At 34.9% G+C, this 19,734-nt stretch overlaps 1 protein-coding gene across 1 annotated transcript; it reads right to left on the bottom strand.

Annotated features, from left to right (window-relative positions):
- Positions 1 to 836: 836 nt before the first annotated feature.
- Positions 837 to 8,283, bottom strand: LOC106081991 (nose resistant to fluoxetine protein 6). The gene is made up of 8 exons (XM_013244280.2): positions 7,950 to 8,283; positions 4,184 to 4,598; positions 4,031 to 4,104; positions 3,762 to 3,961; positions 3,571 to 3,686; positions 2,092 to 2,305; positions 1,364 to 2,020; positions 837 to 1,295 (listed from the first exon to the last, which is right to left on the bottom strand). The coding sequence occupies exons 1-8, from the start codon at positions 8,224 to 8,226 to the stop codon at positions 1,089 to 1,091; spliced, it is 2,160 nt and encodes a 719-aa protein (XP_013099734.1). The 5' UTR covers positions 8,227 to 8,283; the 3' UTR covers positions 837 to 1,088.
- Positions 8,284 to 19,734: the final 11,451 nt, after the last annotated feature.

Raw genomic sequence — 19,734 nt, forward strand, 5'->3', positions numbered from 1 at the left:
TTCTTCAGAATTTGGATCAAGGTCAATGTCTGGTCTATAGTGAATTTACGAGTACCTGGCTTTAGATTTTAATCTCTCACACAGTTCTGTCGAAATTATCTTGTATGCGAAGGGAAGGAGACTGGTTCCGTTATACATATATGGCCATTCAAAGTATGTGTCTTGTGTACTTTCTTGCGAACGTTATGCGTTATTTAAGCCCGATCGCACAGACGAGCTGATGGATATACCTCATCAGCGTGTTCCCTTTAGTCTTAACGAGTTAAACCTGCAATCCATCAGCTCTTGCTGCCTAGTTATTCTTCAGCGGTTAAAGCTCAGTTTCAAAAACACTCGAAGAGCAGCATGGCATATGACGGGTAATATGTAATTCGGACCGGTTGACTTGTAGGGTTTAATTAAATTGACCCCCCAGACTACTCCTCCCACTGTTCAACTGTCCTCAACCGTTCATTAAGCGGATTTCGAAAAGAAATTTGCATGTGGACTTCTTTTATCTGATTTTACTTTAGAACTTGGCACTGCTACAACAACAACTATTATTAAAAGCAGGGGAATTTTTACTATTTCCTAAGTATTTCATTTACACTGTTTTTTGTATCTAGCTTTAATGTTGTTCACGAGATAACAGATACATATCTACTCCTAGATTTAGTTAGACAATTCGCATATATATTTCTTAACAATAATTAGAATTTTTTATTGTTCGCAGCGTTCAAAGATAAGATCCATTACAAATTAATTTTTGTTATAAAACATATTTTGTGTTTTCTTCTAAATCGGTATTTGTTGTAGGCTCTTTTTAAGGACAAACTAAAATTAAGAATAACTTATGCTGAACGATTGAAATTATTATTTTTTTAATAAATATTCATGTATTTTTTATGCATATGTTTAAATTATTATCTACATTTGATAATACAAACGCATGCAATACGTTCTCATTATCAACAAAGGGTGATTATTTTCTAATAAATTAAAATGGAAGTTTTTTGGAAAATCAGATAATCAGATAATATCTGATAGGTCGGGTGTTGGGATAGGATGAGGAATAAAGGAGTCTAGGAGATGAATGACTTTTTCAGAATTTATGCCTTAGTGGGTGGTTCGACGGGAGTAGCTGTTTCGGCAGCAACTGGCTCGGCGGCGGTAGTGGGTTCGATCTTCTTTGGTGGTCTGGCTTCACCACGGCCAAAGATGGCCTTTTCAATACCCAAAATGGGAGCTTCAAAGGCCAAAGTGGCAAACATGGAAGCGCACAACGTTAAGCCGAAATCGTGCCACCAACGGAGAACCTAAAAATACAAATATTTTTGGTTTGTGAAAGAACTTTCGTATTTTCGTTATTGATTTCTTCACATACCATATCGTAATCGGAGAAATGTGTATCGGTTTGCAGACGGGCAGCGGTAACCAATTGTACAATTCTGTGAATGACATACATGCAGTAGGTCAGACGACTGAAACCGGTAAAGAAGCCCCATGACAAGAAATCATTGATGATACCACCATGGCCATTGTAACAGGCCCAAACAATCCATGCGATGGCACAGGCCCATGAGGCACGGGACAAGGGTTCATAGAAGGCACCTTCAATAATGGGAGCATCTGGATTTTCAGGTAGGATACGCCAGTAAGGACCCCACAAATCTGTTAGCATCACACCAAAAGCCAAAATCCAGCAAGTAACAACCCAGTGCTTCTTCATTGGGAATTGCTTGCCGCGATTCTTAGTGAACAAGAAGTAGCCGAAAATAACACCAATCAACCATGTTGGGAAACGTGTGTGTGTAGGATAGTATGTCAAGCGTTGACGCAAATCTACGTGATCATCATTAACGCGGAAGAGGGTAAAGTCGTTGTACATAAATGTGGCAAAAGTACATCCCATGCAGAGCACGCCAAAGAGAATAATGGGGCCCAAAGCTTTCTTGCCCCATTTCCACAAGGGAATAAGGAAGATGGGCGATAGAACATATAACTGAGTGTCCACAGCCAAATACCAAGACTGACTGATACACTGTAAGAAAAATTCAATATGTTAAAGGAAATTCCCATGAAACAAGTCTTAGGATTGTATATTATACTTACAATGCTATAAGGGAAGGCATAATTTTGCACATAGATCAATGTTGCCCACCAAGAATCTTCACAACGTTTATCTTGAGTTCCGAGTTTCATCCACATGGGACCAGCGCCAGAGTATTTGTACAAGGACATAATGTACAGGACGACCACAGCGACGACAGGTGTCAAACGAACATAACGATGGAAGTACATCATTTTCAAGTCAAGTTTGCCTTTACTGTTTGAATAAAAAATAAATTTTTAATACAAGATTAGGCTGCGAGAAATTAAAATTGTTTTGTTCATAATAGACAATATTTCCTCAAATGACAAGTGTAGATTACTTCATATGAAATGAAGCAAAAGCTGTTGCCTCATATGATTTGTAATGAATATGAGAGTTATCTACTTTAAATCAGATTTATTTTGCCAACTTCAATATAGAATCTATCCAACCAAATTAAGGTATTCTAAAGGGTATTTATAGAAAGAATTTGGCAACTAATTAGACGGTTAAAAATACAGTCTTAAAAAGACGAATGTTAAGTAAAAGATTACGAAAGGTCTGTAATTACGTAACATTTTTCACACATAACACATGCACAAAGTGTCAATAATTTTTGGTAATTAATGACGAAACAAGCGTGTCGCTATTATACAGCTAATCTAGGAGATACAATAATTTTAAGTAATAAAATCGAATGTTTATTATCATTTTAGTAGCAATGTTAAAGTTTTGATTGTGGTCAAAAATTAGTCAGTTTTTCTCAAACAGAAATTACGATTTGAATTATTCGATTATAAGCTAAGTTGAGGAAATACATGTAATTTAAGTTAAGTTTTTTTGCATTATATGTCCAAATTTTGTGCTCAAATTGCTATCAAAAGGAAAACTCAATTGATATTTTATAATCCATTGTGCGGGAATCAAACCCACGAGTCCCACAATGCAAGATCGAACTCACAACCAGTCAAACAAGCTTTTGAGGTTTAAAAATTTGGTTGCTCTAGCTTTGAGATTTTAATGGTTAAGAATTAGGCTACCTTGTTTAAATGGGAACTATAAATGTCCATTTCAGTGATTAGAAGTATAGTTACACCGTCATTAAGTTCTTTAATGTTATTTCGAAACTCTTTAAATGTACATCCGAATTTGAAAATAGAAAAATGTTCAGTAATGGGGTGTGTTTTTAATTCCCACTTCATAATAAGAGGTTCGCGCATTTATTTATTTGAAATTGTTTGCGTACTTTATTTGGCAGTAGAAGAAGCGAGCGAGAGCGATCAAATTTTAGGAGTTCTGTAATTGAGAGCTAGCTAATTTCTGCTGAAGTTTTTTTTCCAGCAGCAATTTGCAGATGTTTTTGAAAACCATCAGTTTTATTCAAATAAATTAAAAAAAATAGATTAAAAGCGGTTCTTACTCTTCTGCAAATGTTTACTGGAAAAGTACGAGAATATACCTAATACAAAACTGTTTTTCCAATATTTTTGTTTACTTACGTTTTTTCCATTTCACGGAAAGCACCCCACAACATCAATAAACCAGACATGAAGAAGAAAGTATCTACACAAAGTGTAGCATTTTGTACCAACATTGAGTAGGGAGTTTGAGTCCACTGTTACAAAAAAATAAAAAATAGAAAAATTTCAATAATTTATTCCAATCCAAATCTTTTCGCCCAAAATCTTACCTGGTAGAATCTATTTCTGTTAATATGTGGCAAGTCATAGAATGTCATATAACCATGACCGAAAACGACCCACATCATGGAGAAGCAACGCAAACCATTGAGACAATGAATAACATTGGGATTGTTAACAGGCTTAACAGTGAAGATTTTGGGAGCATTGGTTAGGACAGAGAAAGACAAGAACAAAGGCGACTTAGGTTCTGAAATGAAAGGAATTATCATTTTAAAACTTTCGAAAAACAAAAATGATCATATAAAGATAAACTTACGTCCATTTTTGGTCTTAATGTAATCATAAATGGAACTGGCCAACATGCAGAAGAGAATAAAACTAAAGAAGATACTGGAAAAAATGTATAAAGAAAAAAAAACATTTTGGCTTACAAAATCTGCAATAACTTTAATTGGGTTTAATAACTTACATGGCAAAAATATCAATACCACGCAATGTTATTGGCTCATCAATATCACAAAATGGTTCAGTTACCATATCTTGTGTGATTTCTTCATTGTAGAAATATTTAATAGTATTTTTCAGAATCTCATTGGCTATTTGTGGTGAACAGGAACTTGGCACACAAATGCCCAATTCGAAAATCTCAGGATCCTTTTGTTTGTAGCTGATGGCACGACTATTATAATTTATAAAGTCAGTTTCGTCTTTGATGATCTTCGAAAAGAACCCCTTAATTGGCACCTTTGCCAAACAATATTGGCCGTTAACGTGATCATTTTCGCCAAATTTGCGTGTCAAATATTTGCATTCACCATAATTACCCATGCTTATACTGTGGCCTGACAACATACCCATCGGGAGACGACCCCAACTGTCGGGAACTGTAAGAAAGAAAATATATAAGAAATGTTTAGTGACTATTTTAGGAAATAATTGACGCTGCACATTTCATTAAAAATCAAAGGAATATTTGTCTTATATGAGTTTCTTATAAGATACAATCAACTTAGCCAATTTCAATATTTCCTTGGACTTTCTAATGTTTATGTTTTGAGTGTGGTCAGAACGAAACGAACCAAATTTTGAAAGTGTTTTTAAGAAACCTACATTTGACAACATGTGGGAATCGAAACCACAACCCCCGGAATCCTATGTCGAGCTTACACCCAACTTGGTTACCAGTCAGACTTAGTTGAGGAGATACAAGCAATTAAAGTTATAGCATCAGATTCTTATAAAGCTAATAGTAAATGACAAATTTTGAATTTCCAAACATTGTCTGCTCTGACCATTAGAATCCCAGCAAAGTTTTTGCTTCCCAAGAAGCAGAAAAGTGTAGTTTTTAGGGATCTGGATGCACTCCATAACTGCCACAAATGTTACGATTTTAACATAGGATTGTCGCCAAAAAATGCAACGTTTTTTCTACACCCTTTTCAGTGAATTTTATTTTCTTTTTTTATTGTTGTGTTGGTTTAATATTCTCAATGTTTTTTAAATCGGTTTACAAAATGCAATTTAAATAAAATCTTGGGAATCACACCGAAAAACGCAATGTAAAGTCAGCATAGAAAATATTGGTCATAAAAATAACAGGAAAACCAACCAAAAATTCTGCAAGTGTATGACGAAACCTCTTTTAAAGCACCTAACTTAAATAGTCAAAAATGGCGTATGTGACAAACAACATTATATCGATTTTAAACTTCAAAAAATTAAATTCATTCTTATTCCATTGAAGCGCTTAAATTTGGCATATGCAATGGTATTCTACATTACTTCCCAAGATGTAGGAATAGAATAAACTTTGTCTTTTGAAGTACATAAAATGCTGTTCTTTTAAAATAACTTCCAATTTATTTTACTGAGATCCTCCGCAATTTCAAATGGCTGGGTGTTCTCAAGAATTAGGGTAATTTTCTCAAATAAAAGGAATAAATCTAAATTTGTATTAATTGGTATGAAAATAAACTTCTATCAATGGCTAATTGAAAAGTACATGCACTTCAAGTCTTATAATCCGATTTTTTTTATCGTAAACTGCTAATTGAACGTCTTGAGGGAGGAGAGCCTTTAATTTTTATTTTGGTTTTTAAGTGATGTTAAAGAATTGTAGATATTATATTTAAAATATTAAAGCTTTAAATTAGACTTTAGTAGTCGTATGCAGACTGACAGAATTTTGTACATAGGGATGTACATAAAGATGGTGTTTATACTTATTTCGTTTACAACTCATCGCAATATTGGCCTAAGAATTTATTAAGTGCATATATTCTTGATCGCCGTCACATTTTATTCCAAGGAAGATCTGTCGGCCTGTGGAAAGCATACTTATTTTGAACGAATGAGTCTAGCCGTTTGAAATATTGGTCAGTTGGGGATGTGTAAAATCAATCAATTCCCATAAATCTTTCGGTGCCACTTATATAGCACCAGGCGGCTGTAATTTCGTATATTGAGATCTGTACTAAAGTCAAAAAACCAAGCTAGATATGGTAAAATTCACAATGTGTACACAGTTCATTAATTTTAGGTTATTGAGCAACTCAATAGGTGCTGTTTTTATTAGAATTGTATACAAATATATATGCAAACTTCTGTTTTGACTTCCGACATCCTTATCCATGCCGGTCAAAAAGAGTTCATATAGTAGGAAAATGTCCGGAGAATAAGTTGTTTTTTTTTTTTTCAAAAGATAGACTTGAGAATATGCTTCTATTGTTGTCGCAATCATATACAATATGATAAGATTTGATATATGATTGATAAGATATGAAGTTTAATTGAGTCAACTTAGCACAATTGGAAATTCTTTCTAGCGTCACAAAACATTATTAAAACCGGTCTACCAATCATAAATCTTATTGCTCAATCTTTTACAATACACAATTCAGGTAAATCATAGCATACAAAAAACGTTATTTTATCGTCATTAATCTGGGCAAATAACAAAATGAACTTCAATAAACGTGCTACCATACTTTAGTTAGTTATCAGATTTTATTGGATAATGCAAGGAGAGGTTCTAAGCAAAATTTAATTGTCCAAATTTACTTAATTTTCCAATAGTGACTAAGCACTATAATTGTTTAAGTACTTTATCATTTTACGAATATTGACAATTTTAATTTACAATCTTAATCCACTTAGCTATTTTGATATAATATCACGGTCAGGTTCATGAGATTACTTAGTGTAACTCAAGGTCTTAGAAAATACTGTTATCAGTTTTTAATCTATTGTATATTGTTAGTACAATATATGACTATATTTGTGTTATGGGTATTGTATTGTTTTGGGTATAGGACAAAAGCTAATAACAAATGCCTAAACTTTGATTTTTTTTACATTTTAAAAATAGGTATATAATATTCTGCTTATACAGTATTATTTTTTGGAGGAATAACTTATTTTTTCCTACTAAAGCAGTGCAGTTATTCTCTTAACTATCACAATCGTCTTTGACATTATATTCCATGCAAAGTAGATTTGAACCAATGGTTCTATGAAAACCGACTATTGCCTATTGCGGTAGATCAATTGGAATTGTTAATAAAAGAGGCTCGATATTAAGATTTAGCTCCCATATAAACCGATATCTTGATTTGAGTGTTTGAGCCTCAAGGATCCTCAATTAAGCCTCTTCAACCCAAATAACAATAAAACGTTGACTTGCTGACTTCAAATGTGGTTGTAGTGACATTGAATACGCAGATGACGTTGCAACTAAGGCGGTACATCATGAAAGGATTACATAAAATTCCCAAAAAAAATTTAAAAGTCAGTAAGTGTTGTTGAACAATTTATCTGGCATCATCCAGGTTGCGTTGGCCTTACATTGGATGAGTATTTATCCATGAGCAAATCTGATCACTTAGGTCCAAATTTGGACTTGACTTTAAAAAATGCCTAAGATTCAATACTTTTTTCGTGAAAGTTTTCATTTAATATTCTTCTGAGTTTTAAATGTTATTTGCTATACTATTCTTTGAGTAGAAATCATTAAACAATGGTCTAAAGCCGGACAATATTTGCAATGGAATCACAACATTCTTGAGAAAGTCTTGAATCGCTTGGCAATTTAATGTTCTTCGTTAGTCACTTCTTCATTATACACACATCGAACACTTTCATGATTTTCTATTTTAATTTTTTTTTGCACAAATACCATGTCCTTTGGATTTTGGTTTTTCGTTATCACATTTCAACACCAATCATTATATGCTTACATCTGAGAGCCCATTCATTGTAGTTTAGTAGACCTTCAAATATGCGTTGAACATCAATACCACACTGTATATCATCGTAATCTCTGTGGGATTCAATGTTAGTTACATTTCTAAGTTCGTTGCTGAGTTGAGTTCCAACATGGTAAAATTGATAGGAAATATCACTGCGGAAAGGACTGGAACCCGTGGCCAGTTGAGTATTCGATTCGTCGGCCAGTGTTACACCAGCTAGCACCAAAAGTGCCAACGACACACCCGTAAGGATATGCCGAACCATTGTGTCGTGTTCGCTGTGAAAACCGTTAACACTCCTAGAGCGTCGTACCGTTACAAACTAGATGGTTAAAGGTAAAAACCGGTAGCTTTTATAGCCAACTGATATTGATTATCGGCTAGAAAGCAAATTCACACACACACCCGCATGCATAAAGAGCAAATATATTCACGTAGGGCCTAATAACTTAAAACGGAAAGTACGTCGCACATTCACACATACATACGTATGCATATGCTTGCAAAATTTCAAATCTAAAGGAGCATACGACGTATGAGATTTCGTATTGATAAAGTCTTAAAACGAATCAGAAATTTGATATGTGTGGTATTAAAAATTTGGACGTTTCTTGGGGGTTCTTGATGATGTTGGTAACAGAACATACTAAGAAATTGACCAACCCGATACACTTGTGATCGAACACATAAGTACAAAATATCAAAGGTATTGAGATATTATTAATTCATACCATAACTCCGAATGGGTATGAAAAGTACCTTAGAATAGAGCTGTCTTAGAAAAATTGTAGCTGAAGTTAGGAAAGAGGTACACCCAAAGAAAAGTTAATACCAAACGTGCTTACTTCAGTACGATACAGTATCGATAGTAAAGCAACACCGTATGGTAACAAAGCAATCCGCAAAGTATGTATTGTATGAAATATAAAATGATTTGTATTGTTTGGTAAAATTGCAAATTTTGCCCATGAACATTCCACTATGGAACAGGGGCAAACTGGTATTGGTTAAATACCAAACTGGTATTGGTTTTAATACCAATTTGTTACTGGTTTCAGTGCCAAACCGTTATTGGTTTTAATAACAAGGCGTTGTTGAATATTTGGCCTCCTAGTGAACCAAAATAAAAAATAAACTAGAGGCTCAAGAAGTCAAGATCGCAGATCGGTTTATATGGCAGCTATATCAGGTTATGGACCGATTTGAACCATATTTTTGCACAGCTGTTGGAAGTCATAACAAACACGTCGTGCAAAATTTCAGCCAAATCGGATAGGAATCACGCCCTCAAGAAGCCAAGACCCCAGGTCGGTTTACACGACAGCTATATTAGATTATGGACCGATTTGAACCATAAATGGCACAGTTATTGGAAATCGTAATAGAACACCTCATGCAAAATTTCAGCCAAATCGGATAAGAATTGCCCCCTCTAGTTGCTCAAGAAGTCAAGATTCAAGATCAGTTTATATGGCAGCTATATCTAAATATGGACCGATATGGCCCATTTACAATCCAAACCGACATACATTTATAAGAAGTATTAAAATATCATGACGATCAAGAATAGAAATATATATTATATCCGATATGGACTTTTAAGGCTATAGTAGCCACAATTTTAGTCCGATATTTACAAAATTTTGCACTAGATTTTTCATTTGACGTTTCAATACGTGTGCAAAATTAAATAAAACCAGTCCAGATTTACATATAGCACTCTTATATATCTTTCATCCGATATGGCTTTTTGCAGCTGGAGTAGCCACAAGATAGAAAAATCATATAAGGTTCTACTCAATATTTTAATAGGTATGCAAAATTAAAGTCTGACTTGGTATTGTTTGTATTGAAAGTAGAATGTGGACTCGGTGGTGTGGGCTATTATGTAGTCGGCTCCGCCTGACTTTTGCGTTTCCTTATTGGTTTTAATCTTATTTTATTTTGATTATTTAAGCTAATTGTTAGAATTAAAAAATTTTTAAAAATAATGTTACACCGTGACCAAAATCGATTCTTTATATTCAGCATTTGATTCCATATCCCATGATTCCCAGAAGTGATTTTCATGTGAATACCACACAAGAGATATGGTGTTAAGTTGATACCAAATGGTATTAAAAATATTTGACAATAAAAGGAATAAGATAATACCCACCGGAAAAGTAGCGTCGTTTTTCTGTCTAACTACTAAATTTACCATGAACATTTCATTAAGGAACAGAGAATACTTCTCTCATATCCATGAGTGCAATCCGATTAAAGTTAATGCTCAATGATAGAGGGCCTCCTTTTTTATGCCGAACGGCGTGCCGCGTAGCAACGCCACTTGGTAGAGAAGTTTTAACATGGCAGGACACCTCACAAATGGTCCAGCATTAGGAAGGCATAGTAACCGCAGAAATTTTTCTGATGTTTACGCCGAGAATTGAACCCAGGCGTTAGGCGTCATAGAGGGATAAGCGCCACGTTGGACTTTTTCTACCAGTGTACGATTTTATTCAGGATTCACTGAATAAGGTTAAGCCAAGCGATCAGCCGATATACTTTTTTTTTAATATTTGGCAGTACTTGGCATTGAGGATGTCAACTTGTTCTCTTTTTACATTCATTCTTTGTTTACGTTTTCTCCTATATGATGACATTTTCAATCGTCAGATTTGACATCCTTAATGATGTTTATGGGGCCTATCCACTTTGTGTTTTTGCATGTGACCTAACCTTCTATTAGTGAATCCTGGATTTTATTCAAAAGCCATTAAAATTAAATTTTCTTCGCTAAATGGTAATAAAATATTAAAATAATGCTTCACCACCACTGTGGTACAGGGTATTATAACTCTGGGCATTTGTTTGCAACGCTAAAAAGGAGAAGACCTAGACCCATTGATCGGCTTAGAATCATTTCCTGATTCGATTTAGCTATGTCCGTCTGTCTATCTGTCCATGTGTTTATTGTCCGATTATCATGAATTTTGCACATGCCACTTCTTTGGCCCAAGGCTGAACGCTATTGATTTTGAACAAAATCGGCTCAGACTTAGATATAGCTCTCATATATATATTTCAACCGATATGTACTTTTAAAGCCGTAGAAGCCACAATTTTGGTCTTATTTGACGTTCTCAAATGTGTGCAAGGTTTCGTCAAAATCGGTTCCGATTTAGATATAGCTCCCATCCGATATGGAATATTAAGGCATTAGAAGTCACAATTTGGCTTATAATGTCAAGACGGACAAGAATATCTATAAGGGCGGATTGATTTGTATGGATGAAAAAAAGATAAAAATTGTATAGCAAAAACGTAATCAATATTAAATTCAAAGAAACTATGTATCTAAAATAAAATCTTAATCCGCGCCTCTCGACTTCACAATTTTTATACCCTCCACCGTACGATGGTGGTATACTTATTTCGTCATTCCGTTTGTAACACCTCAAAATATTCGTCTTAGACCCCATAAAATTTTAAGTCGTCCATCCGTCCGGCTGTCGAAGTACGCTAACTTTCGAAGGAGTAAAGCTAGGCGCCTGAAATATTGCATAAGTACTTCTTATTAATGGAGGTGGGTTGGGATCGTAATTGGGCCAAATCCGTCCACGTTTAGATATAACTTCCATATAAACCGATCTCCCGAATATACTTCATGAGCCTCTAGGAGACGCAATTCTTATTCGATTTTGCTGAAACTTTGCGCTATGGCTTTTCCTATGACCTCCAACTGATGCACCATGTATGGTTCCAATCGGTCCAAAAACTGGTATAGCTGCCAAATAAACCGATCTGTCGAATATTCTTCTTGAGCCGCTACAGTCCGCAACTCTTATCCGATTTGGCCGAAATTTACACAATGATTTTTTCTATGACCTCCAACTGATGCACCAAGTATGGTTTCAAACGGTCCAAAACCTGATATATCTCGTATATAAACCGATATCCGAATATCCTTTTTAAGCCGCTAGAAGCCGATTTGATTGAGATTTTGTACGTTGCCTGTTCTGATGACATCCTACAGATGTACCAAGGTTGGCTGCAATGGGTCTATAACCTGATATAGCTTCTATAGATTTCTTGAGGCTCTGGAGGACGCGATTCTTTTACCAGCATATAAAAAACCTATGGGGATTTCTTATCCCCATATCCTTTTTTAGTCTCTGCCTATAAAGAGAATCCGTCTAAAATATATGTATATATATATATATATATATATATATATATATATATATATATATATATATATATATATATATATATATATATATATATATATATATATGTGCAAGATTTTGTAAAGATCGGAGCAAAATGAAGGCAACTACAGCCCTAAAAGGCCACATTGAATGAAAGATATATATATGGGAGCTATATCTCAAACTGAACCGATAAAAAAAAACTATGCACACATGTTGAAACATAAAATAGAACGTCTTGTGAAAAATTTTGTAAAGATCGGACCAAAATTGGAGCTATATTTAAAACTGAACCGATTCTGATTAAATTATGCACACATGTTGGAACATTAAATAGAATATATATATAAATATGTATATATATATATTTTTTAGTCTCTGCCTATAAAGAGAATCCGTCTAAAATATATGTATATATATGTATATATATATATATATATATATATATATATATATATATATATATATATATATATATATATATATATATATATATATATGTATACATATATTTATATATATATATATATATGTATATATATATATATATATATATATATATATATATATATATGTATGTACATATATATATATATATATATATATATATATATATATATATATATATATATATATATATATATATATATATATATATATATATATATATATATATATATATATATATATATATATTTTAGACGGATTCTCTTTATAGGCAGAGACTAAAAAATATATATATATATACATATTTATATATATATTCTATTTAATGTTCCAACATGTGTGCATAATTTAATCAGAATCGGTTCAGTTTTAAGTATAGCTCCAATTTTGGTCCGATCTTTACAAAATTTTTCACAAGACGTTCTATTTTATGTTTCAACATGTGTGCATAGTTTTTTTTTTATCGGTTCAGTTTGAGATATAGCTCCCGTATATATCTTTCATTCAATGTGGCCTTTTAAGGCTGTAGTTGCCTTCATTTTGCTCCGATCTTTACAAAATCTTGCACAAGACGTTCTATATAATGTTCCAACATGAGTGCATAATTTTATCAAAATCAGTTCAGTTTAAGATATAGGTCCCATATGTATGTTTTATCAGACAAGGCCTTATAACGCTGTAATAGCCATACTTTTGGTTCGATCTTTACAAAATTTTGCACAAGACGTTTAATTTAATGTTCCAGCATGTGTGCCCAATTTAATTAAAATCGGTTCAGTTTAAGATATAGCTCCCATATATATCTTTCATCCGATATGACATTTTTAGGCTTAGTCCAATTTTGGCATACTCTTCCAACATTTCGGCCGTTTTCTCACTAATAAATGCTTCAATGTTGTCTTCCAATGTATCAATTGACCGAACATCAGTTCACCGAACTCGCTTCTCAATAAGTCCATTGTTAAACGTGCTGTGTGCCATGTGGCACCGTCTTGTTGAAACCACATGTCCTGCAAGTCAAACTCTTGCATTTTGGGTAAAAAAAATTTAATTCTCTAGTGAATCGGGTGTGTTCTGGGATTCATGTTCACTTTTTCCTTTAAAAAAATTGTTAAACAAAAAATTAAAACTGAATCCTTGTGGCGAAAAACTACGTTGGGTTTAATTAAGAAATCTTATGATAAGGAGTGAAAGGAAAAGTGAAACCTGGAACACACTAGAACATAATCATATTTCCCTATTACTTTTCTCATGTGTGTTGATTGTTCTTTAGCTAAAATCATAATCTGTCAAATTTCTTTAATCTATGGAACATTAATTGTTTCTAATATGTCGTCGTTTGTGGGTTCTACTATTTGTGTGGTTTTGCCCCACCGTCTTATCATAACCATTTTGAAGAGTGTGTCATATTTTAGATTTATTGAAGTTTCTATGCTAGGCATATTCGCATAGAGATATACAAAAAGATTTTCAATTGGCAAAGGGGGCAATATAGTGCACCTGTGGTTCAAAATGCGTTAGTAATCATTTGGGTTAAAAAACAACGAAATTTTATTGCCATTATTTAAAAACAGATCAAAAACAAGTTCCAACCTAATCGGACGTCATAGTTTTTTAGAAGTTGAAATAACAAATGGTGAAAGGAGATTTTTTTTTCATTTAATGGATAGCCTTATGAATAGGGCATAGTTAATCAATTTTTATATATACGGACTATAAGGATCTGTAGGAGTTTCCATAAACACTCAGTTTCCATGGAGAGATACATTTTTAATGTTAAAATTTCCAACAAAATAAACGTTATCGAAAAAAATCATTAAATATACTAGCAAACGATGGATATTACAATTATTATTATTTGACTTTGTGGAAACACCCATATGCATATGCGTACGTACTTTTAGATAAATATATCACTTGAAGTGCAAATGTCCCAAACAGTAGATAGCTGGCAAATGGCCAATCTGTCAATTTTAATTAAATTATTTAGCTACAAATATTTCCAAAACTATATGGTACTATCTTCTTCATATTTTATGATAATTGAAAATCATAAGACGTCTCAAGTTCATTTTATCATTTATTACGATAACCTTTCAATATGTTCTATATTGAAATTAGATAACCTTATGAATACTGTCTGGAGAAGCTTGAACTGTAGCAATAGTGTATATTATTTTTAGTAAATGTTAAGGAGAAACATTCTTGAAATAAATGTTATTTGGTTAATGAAGTAACTAAGAAGTCAAAAAACATTCTAACGTATGACCTTAACAGAGTATATGCCAATGCCTTAAAAGTAAATATAATAATCAGCTAGATCGGACTTGAAATAACCGCCACCTCGATATTATATCTAAACCACCTTTCGTCATAATCCTGTGAAAAAATCATTATTTATGCACCCATATCCAAATATGGTCCGATTTGGACAAAATTCGGCACGGACATTGAGTGGTCTAATATTGGTCTTTTTGGCAGCTTTATACAAATATAGACCGATCTGAACCATATAGGACACGGATGTCGAAAAGCCTAACATAAATCACTGTCCCAAATTTCAGCGTAATCAGATAATAAATGTTCCTTTTATGTAGTCAAGACCTTTAATCGAGAGATCGGTCTATATGGCAGCTATATTCAGATCTGGGCCATCTTCAAAAAGGAAGATGGCCCAGATGCCCAGGGGGCCTAACACAACTCATTGTCCTCAATTTTAGCGAAATCGGACAAAAAATGAGTCTTTTATGGGCCCAAAACCTTAAATCGAGAGATCGGTCTATATGGCAGCTATATCCAAATTTCTACCGATCCGGGCCAAATTGAAAAAATATGTCAAAGGGCCTAACACAACTCACTGTCCCAAATTTTAGCGAAATCGAACAAAAAATGCGCATTTTTAATCGAGAGATCGGACTATATGGCAGCTATATCCAAACCTTGACCTATCCGGGACAAATTGAAGAAAGATTTTGAAGGGCTTAACACAACTCACTGTTCCAAATTTTGGCGACATCGGTCAATAAATGCGCCTTTTATGGGCCGAAAACCTTAAATCGAGAGTTCGGTCTATTTGGCAGCTATATCAAAATCTGGACCGATCTGAGCCAAATTGAAGAAAAATATTGAAGGGCCTAACACAACGCACTGTCCCCAATTTCGGCGACATCGGACAATAAATGTGCCTTTTATGGGCCCAAAACCTTAAATCGAGAGATCAGGATATATGGCAGCTATATCCAAACCTGGACCGATGCGGAACTGAAGAAGGATGTCGACTGGCCTAACACAAATCACTGTATCAAATTTCATCAAAATCGGATAATAAATGTGGCTTTTATGAGACTAAGACCTTAAATCGGCAAATCGGTTTAGATGGAACCTATATCAAGATATAGTCCGATATAGCCCATCTTCGAACTTACACCCGCCTATGGGCAAAAAAAAATCTGTACAAAGTTTATGATTATCTCTATTTTTAAATACGGTTGCGTGATTTCTAAAGGCAGACGGACGGACACGGCTAGATCGTCTTAGATTTTTACGACGATCAAGAATATATATACTTTATAAGGTCGGAAATGCATAGTTAGTTTTAGTTTAGTTTAGTCTTAGTTTAAGAGTCGTTTTGCTTGTTTGCGTCGAGATATTCTACAAATGTTTGAACTTTATAACGAAAGTTCCAAATAAAATAGATCGATATCTCATTTATGGGTTCAACTGTGAAAGTTTCATGCTAAATTTATGCAATGGATTGGTCTTCTTATTCATGATTGACGTGCGAACCAGTTGATGTATGATTACTCATTTAATAGTACAGAAAATTTGCCAAAAAACATTAAAATTCAACTTATGATATGTCTTTACTTCTTATCTAGCAAACAACTGAGTTGTTGTTTTTCGAATGTTATTGTAAACCTTCGTTTTAGAAATTATTGTGTTAATATATTAAATTTTGTATTGTCGTCATCTCAAGAAATCGAAGTTCAAATTGAATGTATTATCTCCCAGATTAACTGAGTGTGATAATAATGCCAAGTTGCTTTACCTGACATGCTGACAGAATATAATTTTAATTCGATTGCAAAAAAGGAAGTATGATTTAACCACAGCAACACAAAGTCACCTACCGGACGATGGAACCATTAAAGAGTCGGAAGACTAGACTAGGCAAGAACCTAAAATGATGACATCAGACAGTGCAGTGACAGGAAAGTCAATTCAATCTAAAGAACAGGGAGCAGACGATGAGATCATCACCTACTCCCAAGATGTCCATTTACTGGAGGACCAATGATTGAGGTAATCCAGATAAACCTCCACCGGGACGAGACTGCTAAACACGCTTTGATGGAGAAAATCAGAAAGGGCAAGATTCATATTGCCTTAATTCAGGAGCGATGGACGAGGTGGTGTTTATACCCAAGTCCGGCAAGGCAAGTTATGACACACTAAAGGCCTACAGACCCATAAACGTTACGTCCTTTCTACTCAAAACCACGAAACGTATTGTGGGCACCATGATAAAGAGTAGGACATCCAGCGAGGTTGTGCATAAAATAGAAGAATCGTTCGATGCCAAAACGTACATCCTGGCGGTATTCATTGACATCGAGGGGGCTTTTAACAGTGTGCGGACCGACACACTGATCCAATCCTTAGACCAGTACGGGGTGGACCCGGTCCTTAGAGACTGGATAAACCATATGCTAAGGAACAGGTGGATAAATTGTGTGTCCCATGGCATAAATATAAGGGAGAAAGTGGTACAGGGCTAGCCATAGGGGGCATTTTATCGCCACTCCTATGGGTGACCACCATAAATGACCTATTACGGATGCTGACTGAGGAGGGATTTGAAACCGTCTGCTACGCAGACGATGTAATGGCACTTCTAAGTGGTAAGGATCCGAGCGGGCTATGCAGAAGGGCCGAAATATGTGGCATACGACTGGTCTAGACCCAGAGGTCTCAATCTTAATCCAGAGAAGACTGAAATATGCCTGTTCACGAGGAAGACGAAGGTGGGCCAATTTAACGCACTACGTTTCCTCAATAAGACGATTTCGATATCTGACAAAGTCAAATACTTAGGTGTGATCTTGGACTGGGAACTGAATTGGAAGTTTCACATTCAGAAGCGTACTGAGAAGGCTCACAGATGTTGAGCACTATGTAGACGGGCCGTAGGGTCGAAATGTGGCCTGAATTCGAGGAAAGTCTACTAGCTCTACAGAAGCGTGATTAGACCAATACTTACTAACACCTCAGTAGTTTGGTGGACTGCTATGGAGAAAAGTGCAACATAAGGACCATCCAACAGGTTCAGAGAACATGTTGTCTTGGCATAGGTGGAGCGATTAGGACCAAGCCCACTAGGGCACTAGAGATTATTCTTGATATTCGACCTATTGACATACAGATTAAGTGTGAGGCTATGCTGCGGCTATGAGACTTAAGACGATGGGAGAATGGATTGAGGATAGGAGCCGATTTTACCATCGCGGTATATTCGAGGCGACGATAGGAAACCTGTAAGGAAGGGAAGTGGTTTCCGATCGGATACCTGAGATGAATCTGGAAGTCGAGTGCGAGGCTCTGCGCTTATCGGCACAGTCTTGGATTGACGGAACCCTAGTATTGCCATTGCCATCATGTTACACGGATGGATCAAAGCTAGAAGACAGAGTGGGCCTGTGGTTCTACATTGAGAACCCGGAGACTGAGATCTGTTTTAGACTGTCTTTTTGGAGGTTACTTTATAATTTTTAGAGCGCACAACAAGCCGATTGTTGGCTTAGGTGTATGTCCACAGTGGCATGGGGCGGATTAATATCTGCACCCTCTTTTCAACCTAACCTAACCTAACCTAAGTCACCTTATTATTGGCACAAAAGACTCTATTTTAAGCGAACAAATTCCAAAAATTGACGAGGACAATAACCTACATTGGTCCAGGAAAAGCAAAGATTTTCTTAAAAGTTTACTGGTCGATTTTCTTTAACCCTCCGACTGTAGAGTTATCCGTTACCGTTGCCGAAGTACAAGGTCCACTGGGACCTTGTAAATTTTGAATGGAATTTTATATGAAAACGCATACTTTTTTTTTAATTTTTACACATGAATGGAAAAGGGGCGGTCAACATTAAAAATCTTTTGGGAGTGAGGGCTTCAAAGGTCATACATTGGTAGGTTGTATTTATCTCGAAGAAATTGTGAAAGTACCTCTATGAAATGCATACATCACTAACTAAACTCGACCATTTGTCCTACTAGGTGTATCATAATCTTACCATGCGCTGAGGAGGAAATATAACACATGTGGAGGTTGATTTCGTGATATCGTACGTAAGATGCTAAGATATGAGTTTCTTACGATTCATTTTTAATATGAATATAAACTATTTTGTCTGTAATACTCTTTACAGACTATGCTCCCGAAAATTAAGATAATGGACTCTAAAATGTTCTTCTTTTTTCGAAGCCTGGACCATTAAATACAAAACTTTTGCATATTTTATGCAAACTGCATATATTGCATATCTTTTGCATATTTCGTACATCTTTTGCATATTTTGTGCATATTTTTAACCGATTTAAGTTTTTTTCTGTATCTACCCTTGTGATAACCCATTATATTGGGTAATTGCGGATTTTTTAAAAGAAAGTAAATGTATTTTTAATAAAACTTAGAATGAACTTTAATCAAATATATAATTGCCATTTTGTTCGATAACCTTTTGCCATCTTCCTGGCAAATTTATGAGCGTGGAATATTCATAGAACTTCTGGCCTTTATCTGCAAAAAACTGAACCAAGTGCGATTTTATAGCCTCATCATTGCCGAAAGTTTTACCATTTGAGGAGTTCTGCAAAGATCGAAATAAATGGTAGTCTGATGGTGCAAGGTCAGGGCTATATGGTGGATGCATCAAAAGTTCCCAGCCAAGCTCACTCAGTTTTTGGCGAGTGACCAAAGATGTGTGCGGTCTAGCGTTGTCCTGGTGGAATATGACACCTTTACGATTGACCAATTCTGGTCGCTTCTCCTTGATGGCTGTATTCAATTTGTCCAATTGTTGACAGTAAACATCCGAATTAATCGTTTGGTTCCTTGGAAGCAGCTCAAAATA

This window comes from Stomoxys calcitrans, chromosome 4, assembly GCF_963082655.1.
Source record: "Stomoxys calcitrans chromosome 4, idStoCalc2.1, whole genome shotgun sequence".
Taxonomy (NCBI): domain Eukaryota; kingdom Metazoa; phylum Arthropoda; class Insecta; order Diptera; family Muscidae; genus Stomoxys; species Stomoxys calcitrans.